The sequence below is a fragment of the Scardinius erythrophthalmus genome (assembly GCF_964197995.2).
Source record: "Scardinius erythrophthalmus genome assembly, chromosome: 14".
In the NCBI taxonomy this organism is placed as follows: Eukaryota; Metazoa; Chordata; class Actinopteri; order Cypriniformes; family Leuciscidae; genus Scardinius; species Scardinius erythrophthalmus.
In genome coordinates, this window is record NC_138234.1 from 36,891,230 (window position 1) to 36,913,317 (window position 22,088).

A 22,088-nucleotide genomic window follows, 5' to 3' on the forward strand; every position below is an offset into this window, starting at 1 on the left:
TGTGCGTGGAAAACGTGAAAGAAAAACTTTTCCGTTTTTAGTACATGGTTGTCGTGTAAACATACTCTAAACATCAGTCACATCAGAGAAATAATGTGGGAAAAAACGTCACTTTCACACCAAACAGCTGCGTTGGGAAATCTTTCACCGCCACGCTTAATTCTTGCATGGTTTCCTATTGAAATGAGTGATTTTGATTGTGAATATTTGTTGAACAACGGTAAATGTGATCGCACACAAGTTGTGTACGAACATTTGAATCTTATGCCTCTAAACTAAACCCTATTCATGGACGTTGCTCGGCTATTTACACTAAAAATAGGTTCAAAAGATGTACTAGTCATGAGAGTTTTTAGTGTCGACCTGTTATGCCCTCTTATTCCTCTTTCTGTGGGCTTATTACAACTACTTTTCCATTTCATTACAATTCCATGATGCTCAGTACAACCAAAGTCATGATGAAGTGTAAATGTGAGCTGAGTTCATTTCAGAGTTTTCATTGCTGAGTTTGAGAGGTCACTCTGACTGCAACAATAACCATATTTACCGCTTACGTGGCCTTTGCTACTTTCGTGCGTTTCATCCTTTTCCTGCGCATGAGTGTGACCTGAGGCCTCTTCAAGCCGGCGATGAGCAGCAGCAGTCTGGGTCGGGACTTGGTGAGCCAGCTTCTCAGTAGCGTCCCCTTGGGAAACCTGGGAAGCATCACCAACTGTGAGTCCAACACATCAAACTCAAGCTGTAACTAAAACTGTAGCACTTCACTGACTGATGTCTAGGATCTGCTTTCTTATACTTGTTCTTAATAAAAACAACTGATTCTTGAAACTGTATTTGATGACGCTTACTCTGATTTTCATTGTAACGCTGTTTTGAAGTAATTTGTCTCTATATAAATGAACTTGACTTCAATGCAATGGCTATTGAGTTTTTAATATAGTAAAACACATCTGATTGAGAGAACATTCAAACCGCATGTGCAGCGCTATTGCTTCTGTCAAAATTAAGGTATTTTATTTGTATTGACTCAAATAGTGTTTCAGAAATGCATTGACTTGTACGGAGCCCCCCTAGTCCCACTTTGTCAAAAAAAAAAAAAAAAAAAAATATATATATATATATATATATATATATATATATATATATATATATATATATATATATATATATATATATATAACTATCTTGTGGCCTCAAGATAGTAACTCGTGGCCTCAAGATACTATCTCGTGGCCTCAAGATAGTAACTCGTCGCCTCAAGATACTATCTCGTCGCCTCAAGATACTATCTCGTGGCCTCAAGATAGTAACTCGTGGCCTCAAGATAGTAACTTGAGGCCACGAGTTACTATCTTGAGGCCACGAGATAGTATCTTGAGGCCACGAGTTACTATCCTGAGGCAATGAGTTACTATCTTGAGGCCACGAGTTACTATCTTGAGGCCATGAGATAGTATCTTGAGGCCACAAGTTACTATCGTGAGGCCACGAGTTACTATCCTGAGGCTACGAGATAGTATCTTGAGGCCACGAGTTACTATCTTGAGGCCACGAGTTACTATCTTGAGGCCACGAGTTACTATCTTGAGGCCACGAGTTACTATCTTGAGGCCACGAGTTACTATCTTGAGGCCACGAGTTACTATCTTGAGGCCACGAGTTACTATCTTGAGGCCACGAGATTTTCCACCAGGACATTCCACCTTCTACATAATACGCAACGCGATTCAATGCGCAATTCAAAATATGGATTAAACACCTGTGAAAAATTAATACAATAAATTACTTTATATTAACAGTTCATTGGTCCCTGTTTATTATGGACTTGTCCATAATAAACAGGGTGTAACTACTATTAATGTAGAGGCTAAAAGCGAATTCTCTTTGAGTTTTCACAGCTGATGAGAAGATGCTATATGAAGCTGACTATAATATTAAAGATTAATAAATGCTGAAGAAGTATTGTTCATTCTTAGTTCGTTAACTAATGGACCTTATTGTAACGTGTTACCATAGATATATTTTGTTTCAAGGACCATTGAGGACTCTAAACCCCTGGCTCATGGTCGACTCGTCTCGTCCAGTCGCACTAGCGGCTCTAAATCATTGTTTCATGTGGCATGTTTAGTCTAAGACTGAGACGTTACGCTTGCTCCTGTTTTATATTCTGCTTTAGACTTCACTCAATGCTATACCACTACACAAAACACTCATGTGTGTCAACGCAAGGAATTTAAACAGTACTGAATACACTGATACACTGAACACATTCAAGGGTTTCAAGTTTTCCCTTATCACATCAAATTCTGCAATGTTAAAAAATAATAAAGTTGGTAACACTTCACAATAAGGCCCCATTTTTAACATGAATCCATTGATTAATGGATTAACTAACAACGAGCACTACATTTGTTACAGTATTTATTCATCTTTGTTATTGTTAGTTGATAAAATTACAACTGTTCACTGTAACCAATGTTAACAAACGAAACCTTGCTGTAAAGTGTTACAGAAAAGGGTAAAGTTACACTTTTTAAAAAGCAAGAGTAAAGGTTTAGTTGATGAGTTTCAGTTTGCTTGCTGGTGGATGCTATAAATACACAATTATGTGGCCAAAAAAAAAGAAAAAGCCTATTTTTCCATTTTCAGCAATTCAGAAGTTGCTGTGCATCTGACAGAATATTATTTTTGGTATAGAAACCAAAACAAAAATCACCACAAAATCTGATTATTGTAGATGGTTCACCAGTTACCATTTGTATGGCTAAGAGCATCACCCCCCCCCCCCCCACCCTCTGAAAGGAGTTCTAATATAGAATTAAATGTCACATGACATTTACAGCTCGGGTGATTGGCTCTAAAAACACTTCCGGAACCCATGAAGCAAACATGTCAGCTTCCAGGATAGCTTGTCTCCAGGTATTTGAGATCTCCACGGATAGAAGGCATATTAAAACTTTTGGAAACAGACTACAGACTTGACTTGGTAACATATAACCAGATCTACATCCAATCAGAAAGCCCTGCGGATTTCCCCAGGTATCAAACCCCAATCCCTTACAATGTTCTACACATTCCCACCATTGACATGTTTATTAAATATTTTGGCTCCACTGATTTCACATCAAAATCAATGCGGAAAACAGAACAGCCATTTCTAATTGAGCCAAATTGGTTTTCTGAACCTCCCAAACAGACTAAACCGATCCTTCCGTATCTTTTGGGAGCAAAAAGCTTGGTGTAAGAGTAGCGTTCCCACCGAACCGCAGAACAGTACCTCACCGAACACTCCTCACCGAAGCTCCATAGCAACAGTCCCAGCTTCCCTTCAGATGAAGGCTGACAGCATAACCGCTCCAGCTTTTATATACACGTCTCGCACGTCTGACTGCTGAGCTCAATGGAAAATATAAAACTTCAATTGTTCGGACTTCTGCTGGTCGAGCACGAGCCATCAGGCCAGAGAGAGATCTAGCAACGTGTAGATGCGCTACGGCCTTGCTGAAGCCATTGTTGTGTCCCCCACAGGGGCTCGTGTTAAATGTGGCGAGAGCAACATTGTTTGCTTTGCGGCCTTGTTTTCCTCTTTTCCCCCCCTCATCCGATTCTCTCTCTCAGGAGCTTGACTGATGCGACGGCAATATTTCTCCTTCAGGAAATCCAGATGACAGCGTTTAGTCATCCATTTTGTTTTTCGATTTTGCCAACCAAATTAGCTGCTTCATCAAGCTGTCCCGAAAGCAGATGTTACTCCACAGCTGGGAGGCTTGGATTCGTCCTTGTACTGGTCCGTTTATCTTTTAGAGGATTTCCTCTGCAAGTCTTTTCACATTGTCTCCACACAAACATCGACTGTTGAGATTTCGCATCCAAATATAATTTTAATCACAATATCTCGACTTTCAGCTTGAGTTTCAATGATTAAGATGTTTCTAGTACGGAAATTCGGGCCTTCATTTGTCTGGCCACTACAAAGAGGCTAAGCTTATCCATACCAAATATCTAAGAGAAACTTTGGTGTAAATCAATTTTCGTTTACACTTTATTTTAAGGTGCCGTAGTACTTAATCAAATGAGTACTGAGTAATATTAATTAACTACATTTGCTTACTATAGAGTAACGGTTTGGGTTTAGGGTTAGTTGTAAATATGGCTAATTTACATTACTTTAATAAGTACTTGTAGGAACGTGTAACTACGTCGACTTAAAATAAAGTGTTATCCAATTTTCACTCAGAAATTGCTAGTAAATTTGACAAGGAATTACAAAGAACCAGCAAGTAACATTGAATTAAATGTCATAAAAATGACTTAAATTGTATTTTCTTGTAAAATGTTTCTAAGTGTACAATTAAATATAGCAGAATATAGTCAATACTAGGCCAAAACACTTATGATAAATATGACAGACCTACATCCGCCTAGTATCTAGAAATGAGTTTTGAAGACTAGAACAAAAAAATCCTGAACAGTATTTCAAACAACTGAAGAACAACAACCAAATGCAGTAAAATCTTAAACATATCGTAATCAATCAAACTCAGAAAGTTGATCAGCTTAACTTAAAAATGCTCGAAAATGTCCTATGAAAAGCAGAAAGTGTTTCTTACCAATTGACTCCACACATTTGTTAGGCTATGCCCCCCGCGCCCTGCTAAGCCACATATATGATGCTAATGGACTTATTAGTGTCACGCTAGAAAGTTCAACCAGGATGGAAAAAACAAATCTGCGGGACAATAGGAGGTGCCCTGACTCCATGGGGCCGAGAGGGACCGGGGGGGAGGGGGGGCTGGTCGACAGGAGGGTCCACTCAGCACTTCTCTCAGCGAGCAACAACGGATGATCCCGGCCCCTGCACCAATCACAGCGCTCGCTCACACGGTTTCTATGACAGCCAGCCCTCGCCTATGTAAAACAGTGTGAGAGAGGTCAGCCAAACTACCATCTCTGTTTCACGTGTGCAAAATAAACTCCTGCTGTACATATACAGCATGCATGGAACTTTGGCCCATAATTAATCAAAAATAACGCTTTAAATGGATCAAAAGTGACAGTAAAATCATTTATAATGTTACATATGATCTCTATTTTTTTGATAGAACTTTTTAATCATCAAATAATTCTGAATTTTTATGTGCTTAGTTAAAAAACAAAGTCTTTATGGTCCTTAGATGTGTTTCATTTGCAGCTTCATTTCCTGATGCTGATTTTGAGATGAAATCTGCAGTCTAGCGGTGTTCCTGCAGTGTGTCCTGTGAGGGGCGCTGTGGTGCTGATCGAGATGAAGAGCCAAACACACACACACACACACCGCAGAGAGAGAGCTGGGGAAGCCTGGCACTGCATTGCAGATCAGTGAATGAGGAGGAGACTGCGGGAGTCTGCAGGATAGGGCGATAAACACTACGGGATTCCCTCGTCTCTGAAACACACACCACCCTCACTGGATGATCATGAGTAGTTTTTCAATTGTAGACATGAGCTATAACATAAGGGACACAAATAAATGCTTCTTATGGTGAAGAAGTTGCTGTTCTTTGTGTTGTACTGTTTGCGTGAGCAACATGTATTTCTTGCTGACTGTAACGATTGGTATTGAATGAACAGTGGCATTAACCATGAGCAATGGGAAGACTCTACAAAATACTCAAATGTACCGAAGGAAATTAGTGTATCTTCGTTCTGTTTTAAATGTTCTAAATTTTAATTTAAGATTTTACATTTTGATGAATTAGTAAACGATCTGCTTATGCTCCAGTCTAACCTTGTTTGTATGAAGCAACCCCTGAAAAACAACCCCACACCATAACCCCCCCTCCACCAAACTGCCTCCAACGCTTTGCATTGCACTTGGTGATGTAAGGCTTGGATATGAAGCTGCTCGTTCATGGAAACCCATTCTATGAAGCTCTACACACTGTTCTTGAGCTAATCTGAAGGCCACAGAAGTTTGGAGGTCTGTAGCTGTTGACTCTGCAGAAAGTTGGCGACTTCTGCGCACTGTGAGCCTCAGCATGCCCTGACCCCGCTCTGGGATTTTATGTGGCTGAGTTTCTGTTGTTCCTAGTTGCTTCCAGTTTGTTATAAATCCACTAACAGTTGACCGTGGAATATTTAGTAGTGAGAAAATTTCACGAATGGACTTATTGCACAGGTGGCAACCTATCACGGTACCACACTTGAATTCACTGAGCTCCTGAGAGCGACCCATTCTTCACAGATGTCTGTAGAAGCGTCTGCATGCCTAGGTGCTTGATCTTATACACCTGTGGCCATGGACGTGATCTGAACACCTGAATTCAATGATTTGAAGGGGTGTCCCAATACTTTTGGCAATATAGTGTATATTAGATTGTAAATTGCTAATGATGTAACCTATAAATTATCACAGATTATAATGCTTGTTCAGTTAAGCTAATCTACAAGATATAATCATTATATAGTCAAATAATTAAAAAGATATTTATGTTTTTAGGAGTGAATTCAAGTTGATTGGGACACTTTTTCCCAGTCATCTCGATAGCAAAAAGTGTTTCAATCAACCTGAATTCATTTGGAAAGTAGCTATGTGAGATTATGTGTGTGCATCGGGTCATTAACATGAAGTAAACCACTGTAGTCAGCTGATCACCCTGATGGGGTTTATTTTGTGACAATGACCAGCTGACTATAGTAGCTCTTACATAGAAAATTTCCACCAGAAGTACAACTTCCCTCTAGAGAGTAGAAGTGAATATGAAAGACAGACTGAGCTGCAGGAACTTATTAATATTTTGGTTTGACATTGAGAGTGGTAACTGACCTCTTCCTCTTTTTGAATCTTGGGTCATGACTGTGGTTAAAGTCTTACTAGTTGAAGTGATTACTAAATTTTCCAACGTTACCACATGCCATTGTTCCCCATGTTAGCATGCACGTGTTTGTATGTTCTGTTACTAATAATTATCAACTTTGCATATACATGTCTTATATACAGTTTGGTATAATAATAATAATAATCCAGAGAGACCAACAACATCGTAGGAAGAGCTGGCAATAAAACCATGCTGGAAATTTGTATCATTGCACTCGACAAAAATAAAAGCTATGAACATCTCAATTCACAATGTGTCACAATATACACTCACCTAAAGGATTATTAGGAACACCTGTTCAATTTCTCATTAATGCAATTATCTAATCAACCAATCACATGGCAGTTGCTTCAATGCATTTAGGGGTGTGGTCCTGGTCAAGACAATCTCCTGAACTCCAAACTGAATATCAGAATGGGAAAGAAAGGTGATTTAAGCAATTTTGAACGTGCATGGTTGTTGGTGCCAGACGGGCCGGTCTGAGTATTTCACAATCTGCTCAGTTACTGGGATTTTCACGCACAACCATTTCTAGGGTTTACAAAGAATGGTGTGAAAGGGAAAAACATCCAGTATGCGGCAGTCCTGTGGGCGAAAATGCCTTGTTGATGCTAGAGGTCAGAGGAGAATGGGCCGACTGATTCAAGCTGATAGAAGAGCAACTTTGACTGAAATGACCACTCGTTACAACCGAGGTGTGCAGCAAAGCATTTGTGAAGCCACAACACGCACAACCTTGAGGCGGATGGGCTACAACACCAGAAGACCCCACCGGGTACCACTCATCTCCACTACAAATAGGAAAAAGAGGCTACAATTTGCACGAGCCCACCCAAATTGGACAGTTGAAGACTGGAAAAATGTTGCCTGGTCTGATGAGTCTCGATTTCTGTTGAGACATTCAGATGGTAGAGTCAGAATTTGGCGTAACCAGAATGAGAACATGGATCCATCATGCCTTGTTACCACTGTGCAGGCTGGTGGTGGTGGTGTAATGGGGTGGGGGATGTTTTCTTGGCACACTTTAGGCCCCTTAGTGCCAATTGGGCATCGTTTAAATGCCACGGCCTACCTGAGCATTGTTTCTGACCATGTCCATCCCTTTATGACCACCATGTACCCATCCTCTGATGGCTACTTCCAGCAGGATAATGCACCATGTCACAAAGCTCCAATCATTTCAAATTGGTTTCTTGAACATGACAAATCTCCATCAACTGCAAGATGCTATCCTATCAATATGGGCCAACATTTCTAAAGAATGCTTTCAGCACCTTGTTGAATCAATGCCACGTAGAATTAAGGCAGTTCCGAAGGCGAAAGGGGGTCAAACACAGTATTAGTATGGTGTTCCTAATAATCCTTTAGGTGAGTGTATAAAAAAGAAACATACATTGGAAAAATGCATAATTTTACATCAAAATGGCCGATTATGGTAAATTTGGTATCTCTATGCTCAGTATTCTAATAAATCTCATGAGTCTCATGATTTCTGGATTAAGAATAAACTCCACAATAATTTCAGTAGTGGAGGAAAGATTTCGGCTGTTATTCAGCTGAAGTCGGTTCAGTGTTGAACTGAAGCTCGTCCTCCTCAAACATTACAGTATTTGCCCATACATATCATCTATGTTTTAAAATAGATGTTTTCATTTTTCAAGATGCTAATAAGGCGAAGTACTGTACAATCTGTAGGACAATGATTACATGTTGAGGACTGATGGCAGTAGTCCGTCTGATAATCTGTAGTTGGTAGACGTACGTTGATTTATAGTCTTCTGAAATCCACTGTAAACAACAGAAATAGAGGCTTGGCCGTAATAATGGTCCCTGAGGTCCATCTTCAGACTGGAGAGATGATATGTGGAGCTTGCAGTCGTCACTCAGTGACACAGAAGGGGAGGGAGATGCGAGGATAAACCTGGAACACAGAGCCTAGTAACCTTGGGATGGGTTTCCCGAGGTAGAAACACGGAAAAACAAACAGACGTGGAAGCAAGTCTGATGTATGATGTTGTAATGTATTCCTGTGATCAAAGCTGAATTTTCAGCATCATTACTCCAGTCTTCATTGTCACATGATCCTTCAGAAATCACTCAAATATGATGATTTGATGCTCAAGAGACATTTATGATTATTATCAATGTTGAAAACAGTTTTGCTGCTGCATATTTTTGGTGAAATCTGCCATTCAAGGGACCTCCGGTTATGGCGTGGAGATACGGTAACGTTATCTTGCGTCGCTTCCACTTTCATCTAATTTCATCAATAATCGCTCTTGCATTACTAATAGAAAGTATTTACTGATATTTTATATATTCCTAACAAATATGGCACCTAAATTGTCGAAAAATAAAGGAGGGAAAACGTCTAAATCAGATCGGGATGAAGGGCTCTCCGCCTCCGAAGACCACGAGGAGGTGAAGTTAGCGGGTGTTACACAAAGTTCGGAGGCCGAGTCTTCAGACGCAGAGACATTGAAGGAAAGTAATCCCGCAAACTTGGATAATATTCTTCAAGCAATCATCTCATTAAAGTCCGAGTTTTCTGCTAAATTTGAATCGGTGTTAGCCATTTTGACGGACGTTAAGAATCAAATAGGTGACTGCTCCGCTAGACTGACAGAAGCAGAGGAGAGAATATCTCAGACCGAGGACACCGTTAACAAACTGCAATCTACAGCTAAAATGTTGGAAGACAAAATAAAGTCGCTGTCTGCTAAAACAGAAGATCTGGAAAATCGCAGTCGGCGTTCCAACGTACGGCTGGTGGGGCTGCCGGAGAAAGCTGAAGGCAGAGACGCGTGTGGTTTTCTGGAAAATTGGCGGGGATGGAACCTCTTCGCATCCCGCTGATCATTGAACGAGCTCACAGAATCGCAAGTGTCAGATCAGACGACAAAGCACCGCCGAGGGCACTAATAATGAAGTTCCTCAATTACAAAGACAAAGTCCGGGTATTGAATGCGGCCAGAGAAAAAAAAGAGGTTCTGTACAAAGGCAAGCGAGTGATACTCTTTCCTGATTTTTCAGCCGAGGTCAGCAAGAAACGCCAGCGCTACAACGAGGTCAAGAAAAAGCTTAGAGCAAAAGGTTTGGATTACAGATTCTTCTTCCCCTCACGGCTACAGGTGTCTTTCAATGGAACATTTTATACTTTTGAGAACCCTGGAGAAGTTGAAACCTTTTTGGACAATCCACCAGAGTAGAATCCAATAGAAATAGAGTGAGTCACTGATGTAATGAACTGGGTTAAAAATATAATGCCAGAGACTTTAGACTTTGATAATGCCCACTTTATACACTTGTTTTGATCATTTTTATTATTATTATTAGTCAATCATTCATTCATTTATTTATTTAATTTTTGCATGGGCATGCGTCTGAAAGAGTGCAAATGTAATCAGTTGGACAATGTTCACCTGTGTGGGGAAATTTATATTTTGCCCCCCATCCTTTTTTATTTTAATTTTTATTTTTGTATCTTATTTACTGATATTTTTTCGCATAACCTATCAGTGTAAATTGTTTGCTACATACTAAGAGCTAAGTACGGAAGTGATAGCGCGAGTTGACATAAGGAGAACGGTTCCTCAGGGAGAGAGTCGGTGGACCGGTGTTGTTTCTAGTGAAGTTAAATTCAGGGAATAAGGGTGGTCGAAAAGACCTGGGAAGTTTGTTTATTTAGTTTAATTTGTATTTTTCTTTTTTTTCTTTTTAATTATTATGTCTAATTGTTCAACTAGGGGCTGCTTTTTATTTTTGGTCTATAATTTCACGAATATGTTCATTCTGGTGTATTTTGGAGACATTCAAGTGTTGAATAGAGAAAAAGGGTGCATTGCATATAATTAATAACAATGTCTAGAGAAGTAAAGCTTAAAATTACATCCTGGAACTGTAGGGGACTTAACAGTATTACAAAACTCAAGCAGGTCATGCTCCGACTCAAACAATTGCAGTGCAAGATTGTGTTCCTTCAAGAAACACATCTAAGATCTGAAGATATAATAAGGGTTAGAAGGAAAAACTTGCCTGGGCAAGTTTTTTCTGCATCTCATAGTAGCCAAGCACGAGGGGTAATTATCTTGATTCATAAATCTATACCATTTCAGATGTCTGAGGTAAAATACGATACTGTTGGGAGGTATGTCATTATAAAGGGAACCCTTTTGTCAGAAACACTAAACTTAATTAATGTATACGGTCCCAATACAGATAATGCTGCATTCTTTACTAACCTATTCTTGACTATTTCCTCACTTCAGGGTCATTATATAATGGGAGGTGACTTTAATTGCACCCTAGATCCGGGTAAAGATCGATCTTCTGGAGTCGATCGGTCACACAATCAAACAAGAAAAGTACTAAAATCTTGTATAAATGACTTAAATTTAATTGATATATGGAGAAACCAAAAACCCACAGATATCTAATTCTCATGTTACTCAAGTACGCACAAGACTCACTCAAGATTTGACTATTTTCTTATATCAGCACCTCTCCTGTCAAAAATTCAGGACTGTTGGTATGATAGTATGGTACTATCAGATCATGCTTCCATATCTCTGATATACATGGATGCCAATTTAAGAAGTGACCCACCAAACTGGAGATTACATCCAAAGTGGCTAGGAAATTCAAAGTTTATTGAATATATGGAACAACAGATTGACCTATATTTCGATATGAATACTTCAGAAACATCAGCTAGTACAAGGTGGGAAGCTTTTATTAGAGGTAAGATAATTAGTTACACTAAAACAAAATCAAAATTATGTAATCAAAAGTTAAATCTTCTGGATTCTAAATTGAAAGACCTAGAAAAAAGACAATTTCAAAATCAAATTAATGATACAAAAATTGATCAGGAAATTTTATTTCTTAGAGCCCAGTATGAAGAGATGTCCGCCTCTAGAGTGGCAAGCAGTATGATGAAACTGAAACAAAGCTATTATGATCAAGGAGAAAAGCCAGGGAAACTTTTAGCATGGAGAATCAAACAGCTGCAGTCCGAAAGTGCTATTAATTATATTCAGGAAGAGGGGGGAGATATTACGACGGATCCTGTTAAAATAAATCATGCGTTTAAAGTTTTTTTAGCTCTTTATACAGCTCAGAATATACAGAAGATATGAAACAACAAGAATTTTTTTTAAATGAGATTAAAATTCCTAAGATTTCTAATGAGGTAAAATACAATCTTGAAGCAGATTTATCAGAAGAAGAAGTTTTAAATGCTATTGAGAATCTGAGAGGTGGTCGAACTCCCGGACCAGACGGGAATTCCTATAGATTTTTATAAGAAGTTTAAGGAAAAATTAGCCTCTCCTATCTTAAATATGATTAAAGAGTCATATCAACAAGGTGTACTCCCACCATCTTTAAGAGGTGCACTGATTATGCTCCTTCTTAAACCCAACAAATTAAAAACAAAGTGTGAATCCTATCGTCCAATTTCATTACTAAACTCTGATACAAAGATTCTTAGTAAGATATTGGCAAAAAGACTAGAAAATGTCTTACCAAATATAGTGGACCGCGATCAGAATGGATTTGTGAAAGGCCGTCAGGGATTTCACAATGTACGGATGTTGTTTCATATTTTACATCATAAAAAGGGTTCTCCAGATACAGCAATTTTATCTTTAGACGCAGAGAAGGCTTTTGATAGGGTGGAGTGGCCTTTCCTCTGGGAGGTTTTACAAAGGTTTGGTTTTGGGGAAGTTTTTTGCTCATGGATTAAGTTACTGTATACACACCCTACAGCAGGCGTTCTGACCAATGGAATAATTTCAAGGCCTTTCAAAGTAAACAGAGGCACCCGGCAGGGATGTCCTCTGTCACCATTTTTGTTTCTCTTGGTAATTGAACCATTTGCTATTGCAGTACGGGATGAAAGCAACATTAGTGGAATTAGGATAAGCTCAATAACACACTGCATATCCCTATATGCAGATGATGTTTTATTATTTCTTAGAGAGCTCAGCCAATCTATTCTACTCAATCTCATAAAAAGGTTCGGGAAATTTTCTGGCTATAAGATAAATCAGTCTAAATCCTCTATTTTATTTCTTAATCAAGAGGAAAAGTCAAAATTATCATACTTAACTTCCAGTCTTAACGTTACAGATTCATTTACATACTTAGGACTCCAGATTGTGGCAGATATAGAAAAAATAACCTCACTGAACTTCAATGCCCTAACAAATTCAATTACTAAGTCTGTAGATAGATGGTCAGGTTTACCAATCTCATTAATCCGTCGCATTAATATATTAAAGATGAATACACTACCCAAAATAATTTATTATTTCCAAAATATCCCTTTGCCCCCCACTACCTCATTTTTCACCACTCTACGAAGAATGTTTATCCAGTTTATTTGGCATAATAAACACCCAAGAGTCCGGACATCTTTGCTTTACCTACCATACGATAGTGGAGGATTGAAACTCCCAAATATTCAAGCATACTATTGGGCATCCCAGTTAAGAGCGATAATGTTTCATTTTTCAGCAAGTGCTCCTCCTAAATGGCTAGAAATAGAACATTTCTTTGTGAAATCGAAGATTCCTTTTAACTTGTATCTTTATTCAGCCAATAAAAAAATATTACAGAAAAATTTGAGTGGAATATCATTTAATCCAAAAGTACTGAACATGATTAATGTCTGGGGGAAAGTACGAATTCATCTAAAGGAAAAAGAGTCTCTATCTGTATTTATCCCAATATGGGGGAATGATAATTTTGTACCAGAATGGTGTGTGGAAAGTTAAAGATCTATACAAAGATGGCGTTCTAATGCCATTTACTGATATTACTGATAAGTTCCAAATCCCTAAAAAACATTATTATATATATTTGCAAATTAGGAATTTTATACGTACTGCCCGGGGACAAGGACTCACTGAGCCAGAGCTAACTAATCTGGAGAGATGTGTGTCTAAACCAAGCCTTGGTGGAGGACACATATCTTGTTTATACAGCATGTTATTGCTAGGTTCTCAGGAGTCATCTACATCCAGATTAGCCATGTGGGAACAAGACCTTGGATTGAAGATAGATAAGGAAAAATGGGAGCAAACATGTGCAAAAGCTCAAACACAGACAGTTAACAGCAGACTAAAACTGTTACAGTACAATTGGCTTATGCGTACTTATATAACTCCGGTAAAACGAAACAAAATTTATAGCAACATACCAGATACTTGTTTTAAATGTAACAGTGCAAAAGGCACATTAATTCATTGTATGTGGGAATGTGATAAAATAAAAGAGTTTTGGAAAGAAATGAATAATATGATATGGCATAGTCTCAGTGAGATTGCCACTGGATCCTGGGCTTTTCATTATTGGTATTCATCCAGATAACTGGAAAATTAAAAAGGACACTCAAGTATTGATAGACGGCTCATCGCCATTTATTGGAAAAAGATAGAAAGGCCTACTATAACTCGATGGTTAAGAGAAATATCTTCATGCATTGCAGTGGAAAAGATAACATATATTCTTAAGGGTAAAGAAGACCAATTTAAGAGGATTTGGAGTCCCTTTTTATTATTTATTGAGCAAGGGGATATGAACAATATAATAGAGGAGGAACAAAATGCTTGATTAGGTATTACATTCATTCGAAAATATATTTTAATTTGCACTAACCCTATTTTATTTTATTTTATTTTATTTCTCTTATCTGTGGCTATTACTGATTGCAGTGTATTGTTAACTCTGACTTCCAAAGTACATACTTTAATTATCCTATGTTGGTTTGTGCTATTGCACTTTTCATGTAATATAAGCCCCGGTGTTTTTTTTGTTTTTTTGTACATTATATGTGATGTTACAGACATGTGATGTACATTGTTGTGTAAGTGTTTAAGAAAATGCAATAGAAACAGTATTACGCGAAATCTGCCATTCAAAAGATGCGATAAGAGAGATTTCAAAATCATTCAAGGATTTAAATATTGATAATAATCAGAAATGTTTCTAGAGCATCAAATCATCACATTAAAGTGATTTCTGAAGGATCATGTGACACTGAAGACTGGAGTAATGATGCGGAAATTCAACTTACACTTTACTATACACATGCATATAGAAAAAAGCTGTTTTACATTCTAATAATATTTCACAATATTAATGTTTTCAGCCTTGGGGAGCAGAACAGAACTTAATTACATAATTTTGACTTGTGTAATTTAAAAAGAAAAAACAAAAAAAGTAAATTTTAAGTCTTTTATGGGATTTTTATATTATTTTAGTCAAGTCACCTTTATTTATAACGCCTTTTACAATACAGATTGTTTCAAAGCAGATTTACAGAGATAACAGGAAAATAATGCAACAAAGTTTGTTTCCAGAAGAATATAGCGTCACAGTCCAGCTTAAGTAGTTCAGTGATGGTTCATGGTTTAGTACTCACATATGAAGAAAATTAAGCTAAATATATTTATATCATGACAACTCTAAATAGAATTAACAAGTTAATATATGAATGTATTTGGTCTTGACGGATCTGCTACGCTGCTGCTACAGAGGTATGACAACATGGACTTGCTACTGCTAATAGACACACAGACGCTGCTGTGAACATGTCAGATCTGCTGCTGCATGAATAGACACACATAAATCCTGTATCAGATCTAGGCAGGTGGAGCTGGGGAGGTGGAGGGGTTCAGAGGAAGGACTAGCTCACAGCAAACACTGAACCAGACTATTTAAATGTTCAGCAAGCAATCTCATTGGCTGCAGGATCAGCAGAGGCCAATCAGCTTGTGTCATGTGGTAATGATGCGATTGCATGTGAAGGACCATCAGTCTGCGCCCTCTAGAGTTTCATCACTGAACTAGATGAGTACTGTACAGTTTAAGGCTAGCATTAGCATAACTTGATACTAGCTTGTCTAAAATTCTGACATCAAATTAATATTAATTGTGTTTAGTTTTCCTGAATTAAATGGCCTGTAACTTAGCTTTAGTTGTATAGAAACTATGACACAGCTGATTAGCATAAGACAGTAACTCTCACTTTAATTAAATATCTGTCCCAAAGTCTGTGAGGATAAGACTGGCTCTGTGGCCCTAATCAGATTACAAGACCCATCAGAGAAAGTATACGTCTTTAATTACGAATGTCTGAAGGAACTACAGCCAAACAAACCCACCGAGAAAAGCATGATCCAACAGGGTAAGATGAGCTACTGCCGCTTGAGACGAACATGTGTAACAGAAAATACACGAAAATATATTCAAATATAAAAATGTAATAAAAAAAAAATACAATATTTTACAGTATTACTGTATTTTTTTATCAAATAAAAGCAGCCTTGGTGATCATAAGAGACTTGTTTTAAAAAACATTCTTACTAACCATAAACTTTTGAGCAGTAATGTATACAAAAATCTTCAGTTATCACTGAAATAGTTGAGAATTTAAAGGTTATTTATTTTAAAGGTAACAATTATTCAAGATTGGCAAGATCTGTTATTTGTTCTTGATATATATGTTCTGTATATATTCCAATAACAATATGAATGACCATATGTAATGCAAAGTATAAAATGCTTTAATATAAACATTTGACACATAAACAGTTGCTTTTCTTGCCATTTAAATATTGATTATAAATAAGCAGGACATAATAATTTTATTTTTTTTACAATTAAGTATGATTCTTTGAATTTATATTTCTTTTTGATAATGAGATCTAACATCTGTGTCATGACCTCATAAAAGTGATTTCACATGAAAGACATTTAAAAACATTAAAAAATTAAACATTAAAAAAAACATTCAAATAATTTTTAAGACATTAAAAAATACACATTTTTGCACAGACAAAGTGAAAACACAGCAACAAACAAAAGATGCTAACACTATTCATTCAAAGTTTTCATATATGCTACATTCATGTTATTCTCTCTAGTATGTATCTGTATTTGCTGTAATGCGTGGACTGTACATAAAAACTTTTGCTGCAATAAACATCTAAATAAAACATAAGTAGGCTTTTTATTAATCATAAGTTGCACAACATTAATTTGAAAATGCAAAATGGCTTTCACACTTTCCATTTACTTCCACCATACTTTAATAATCAAGTATTTCATTAATTTAGTCTTTAAAATTCGATCTTGAAAAAAAAAAAACATACAGCATTTGTTTACAACTAACGTAAACGTTAAACAACAATAATCTCAAACTTTTGCAATGACCTTTTTCTGATAATCTTTAGACTTAAATCAGACATTAAAAAAAGAAAGTACAATCAGTAAGTCCCATCAAGTCTTTCAGTTTCACAGTGTGTTCACTGATTCATTCTGCATTCAGGATAGACAATGAATCAAACATTAAAGTTGTGCAGTGCAAATTCGGCAAAACGTTCAAGAGTTTACTGTTTACAAGCTGTGATATACCACTGTCCTAAACCTTCTTGGAAATGACATTTACAAAACAAAAAGGACTGAACACTTTTAAAAAGGGAATAGGCTTTTGGGAAGAATGCTAAAAAGCACATGCTAAATGAACACTACTGTACCTTTTTTCATGCTTCATATTATCTTATATAACTAGTATATTCCTCATTTATAATCCTAAAAAGTTATCAGTATTGCTTATCCACCATATAATTTTGCTTCATGCATCTGTTAAAAATGACATAAAATACACTTTTTGATATTCCCAAGTTTAGCATAACATTTCCCCTTAACTATTTCCTTTGGCTCTATTATTTTAGATAACTTTGATATAAAGTTAGAGTTACGAAGCAGTTAAAAGTAAAAAAACAAACAGTGCAATGCACTTGTCATCCTCCAAGAATTCACAGACAGTGGAATTTTGGTTATTTTGCATTTGTCGCTATTGCTATATTGCAAGTTGTCACATTATTTAAGAGCACATCATTTTATCACATAAACAGGCAACAGAATATTTTATAGTAAAAAAAAAAAACAAGTAGAAAAACTTATATTCAGCATACAGTCCCAAACATACAATTACCAGGTTTATGATTTTTAGTAAGACTTTTAAAATGTGGATTCAACAGTATGTGCAAGGTGGTGCAATTTTACTAATTGTTGCAAAAGCAAAGGCCCGATCCATAAAACAAGAGCTCATCATTCATGATTCATGAAATAAATAATTCGTAAATTGTCACATTTAATTGAATGCAATAATTCTACTCCAAAATTTGGTTTTACACAGAAATTCATTCTGCTCTTGTTCATAAATGGGCCCATTGTTAAATCATTATAATCAGTTTTGTATTTTACTTGATTGACTGACAAATTATGTATGATGTAAATTACGTATGATTTGACAGATGCGAGAATAAGACAGACGGCAGTTTCACAGATACATTTCACAGATACAAATAATGATTTGGATGACCATACAAAAATGCCATACAAAACAGTTGACAACTGATTTTATAGTGGCATACTGGTATATTCCACTATATGTAAGATCCATATCCATGTATTAATGATTTGATTAATCAAGTTGAAGTGTGCAATTCTTGTTCTGACAAACAGAACTGCAAAAGTAATGAGCCGTTACACCATATGATTGCTGCCCACTAGGTTATGGCTCAGACAAAAGAAGAAAGTATTTTAGCATCGAAAAAATTACACTCTTTATCTTTAAAGGTGAAGTATGTAGATTCGTCAACACCAGTGACACCTAGCAGAATTTCAAAAATAAAGCATTTCTTCCCCATTTGCCTGTTGCGCCTCCTCCAACTCATCACACATACAGCCCTTACAGGAGCTTGTGAAGGTATGTCTCAACAGGTCAACGCAGGCTGCTTTCAACTAAAGGTCCAACATATTAGGAATACTTTTAGCTGCTACAGTAGCCATGCCCCCAACTCTCAGCCTGCTACAGTAGCCATGCCCCCAACTCTCAGTCTGCTACAGTAGCCATGCCCCCAACTCTCAGTCTGCTACAGTAGCCACACCCCAAACTCTCAGTCTGCTACAGTAGCCATGCCCCCAACTCTCAGTCTGCTACAGTAGCCATGCCCCCAACTCTCAGTCTGCTATAGTAGCCACGCCCCAAACTCTCAGCCTGCTACAGTAGCCATGCCCCCAACTCTCAGCCTGCTACAGTAGCCACGCCCCAAACTCTCAGTCTGCTACAGTAGCCACACCCCCAACTCTCAGTCTGCTATAGTAGCCACGCCCCAAACTCTCAGCCTGCTACAGTAGCCATGCCCCCAACTCTCAGCCTGCTACAGTAGCCACGCCCCAAACTCTCAGTCTGCTACAGTAGCCACACCCCCAACTCTCAGTCTGCTACAGTAGCCACACCCCCAACTCTCAGTCTGCTATAGTAGCCACACCCCCAACTCTCAGTCTGCTATAGTAGCCACGCCCCAAACTCTCAGCCTGCTACAGTAGCCACGCCCCCAACTCTCAGTCTGCTACAGTAGCCATGCCCCCAACTCTCAGTCTGCTACAGTAGCCACACCCCCAACTCTCAGTCTGCTATAGTAGCCACACCCCCAACTCTCAGTCTGCTATAGTAGCCACGCCCCAAACTCTCAGCCTGCTACAGTAGCCACGCCCCCAACTCTCAGTCTGCTACAGTAGCCACACCCCCAACTCTCAGTCTGCTACAGTAGCTACACCCCAAACTCTCAGTCTGCTACAGTAGCCACACCCCCAACTCTGAGCCTGCTACAGTAGCCACACCCCAAACTCTCAGTCTGCTACAGTAGCCACACCCCAAACTCTCAGTCTGCTACAGTATCCACGCCCCAAACTCTCAGTCTGCTACAGTAGCCACACCCCAAACTCTCAGTCTGCTACAGTAGCCACACCCCAAAATCTCAGTCTGCTACAGTATCCACGCCCCAAACTCTCAGTCTGCTACAGTAGCCACACCCCAAACTCTCAGCCTGCCACAGTAGCCACACCCCAAACTCTCAGTCTGCTACAGTAGCCACGCCCTAAACTCTCAGTCTGCTACAGTAGCCACACCCCCAACTCTCAGTCTGCTACAGTAGCCACACCCCCAACTCTCAGCCTGCTACAGTAGCCACGCCCCAAACTCTCAGTCTGCTACAGTAGCCACGCCCCAAACTCTCAGCCTGTTACAGTAGCCACGCCCCAAACTCTCAGTCTGCTACAGTAGCCACGCCCCAAACTCTCCTCCTGCTACAGTAGCCACACCCCCAACTCTTAGCCTGCTACAGTAGCCACACCCCAAACTCTTAGCCTGCTACAGTAGCCACACCACAAACTCTCAGCCTGCTACAGTAGCCACGCCCCAAACTCTCCTCCTGCTACAGTAGCCACGCCCTAACTCTCAGTCTGCTACAGTAGCCACGCCCCAATCTCTCAGCCTGCTACACTAGCCACACCCCCAATTCTCACCTCCTACAGTAGCAACGCCTCCAACTCATGCTTTTGGATGAGCTGAAAGTGATTGACAGATCTGAGCGGACACTCTCAATGCTTAAATGGTGCTTAAATGTTTACACATTTTGGAAACCCATGAATGGCATACTAATAGCAGTCAGTGAACAATAAACTGGGTTAAGAGAATAACATAACAAATCTTACATACTTCACTGTTAAAGTAAAATACTAATTGAGGTCAGTTTGGCTTTGACTAGAACAGGATCAAACCGTCTTCCCTTCAGCCCATCGCATCAGACACGAAACACATTAGGAGAACATATCCCTTTCTGAATCTGGAGAGTCCGGCCTTGATATGTCAAACAAGTTCGAAGTTCCTGAGGTCTTTCTGTCTTTGAGAAGTCGGAGCATCTCTGCGAGCTGTGCTTCGAGTGCGCTCATTCTGCCGCTGAGGGAGCTGATGTCTCCTCGCAGCTCCTGCTTCAGCTCCATAAAACAGGCCTGAAGACTCTGTTCGGGAATGGACTGGAACGCTTGCTTCCCCTCAGGCTGAATGGGGCTTCGTTCCTGAGGGCTTCGAGCGCTACCGTCGCCCATGTTGTCGAGTCGCAGGTCACTCTTGGTGATGCCGCTGTCGCACGAGTCTGTCTTCTTGAGGGACAGTTCATATTGAGACTTAGTCCTGTCTGGTAGCATCTCCATGGACTCGGCTTTGGACACAGGACACCAGGAGAGATCAGACTTGGCTGTGGCTTCTTTAAACCGACCCCAGCCTTTGCTTTTGGGTGGTTCTGCGGACTTATTTCTTGTATAGTTTCCATTAGAGGCCATGGGAGCATAAAGTTTTGCTCGACATGACGAGGATGATGAGGTGGAGGAAGACGTAACCGGAGTGGCTGGACTTTCAGTGACCGTGATGACGCTGGTTGGTGACGTGATCTCGAGCACCATGGTCTCCGCTCTGCCTTTCTCGAGATCCGGTTCTCCTTGACTTGCCCGCTCCGCCGCCAGACGGGCCTCTCTCTGCTGGCGGAACCGCTGGAAGAGACGCCGCACGGGGTGATCTGGAGGTAGATTCAGAGGGGCTTCATTCTTCCTTCGCAGCATCTCCTCTTCCTCCCGTTTGACGTCACTTATTTTACGGAAGACGATCTATATGATTCAAACAAGAGAGAACATGTATACATAAGAATGAACACAGATTATTAGTAAGGGATAATGTACATCCAGCCGGTTGTTATCTCAGAATAAACCCTGACAGGGTGATGAGGACCCGACACAAAGCGGATGGGTCTTGTATTAGCCTGAAGGGGTTTATTCTGAGATAACAAACAGCTGGATGTACATTATCCCGCTTATTACACGGCTACTTGCCACGTAAGTAAATAAGACACAAAATATTGATCTGAGTCTAAATATTTTATAAGGTCTTTAAACGCAAAGCTTCCGTGGAGAGAGCAGTTGCTAGCATGGCAAGTTCAAACTAGACTGACATTTAAGGGACACGGTATACAGTCATATCACTTATTACACAGAATCTCGCAACATAAATAATTATGGGGATAAGAGGTATTGATTTCAGATTTCAGACCTGTTTGTTATCCTATAATCCAATAGTGTACAAAAAATAGTCACAAAATGGCCGCCATTGCGTTTGTGTGAAAGGCCACATTACTGGATGGCATAATTAAACAACTTACTTTACACAAAATATTGATTCAACTGAGTTTTATTATTTTATAAGCTCACCTAAAGCAAAACTTCCACGAATAAAAAACGTTCCTAGCAAGCGTATAGCGCTGCTGACTTCAGTCACCCGGATGAGCCTGTGTTACCCGTTTTCAGCGGTTTTTATCGAGGAAT

General features: G+C 39.1%; 1 protein-coding gene across 1 annotated transcript in view; it reads right to left on the bottom strand.

Moving 5' to 3' along the window:
- Window positions 1-20,534: 20,534 nt before the first annotated feature.
- The window catches only part of kcnh1b (potassium voltage-gated channel, subfamily H (eag-related), member 1b), a gene marked incomplete at both ends in the record, with an annotated part of 69,846 nt that continues 68,292 nt past the window's right edge, over window positions 20,535-22,088 (bottom strand). Inside the window, one exon of the mRNA XM_081383962.1 lies at window positions 20,535-21,377. Coding sequence (XP_081240088.1) covers window positions 20,535-21,377 — 843 coding nt within the window. The remainder of the gene's footprint in view (window positions 21,378-22,088) is intronic.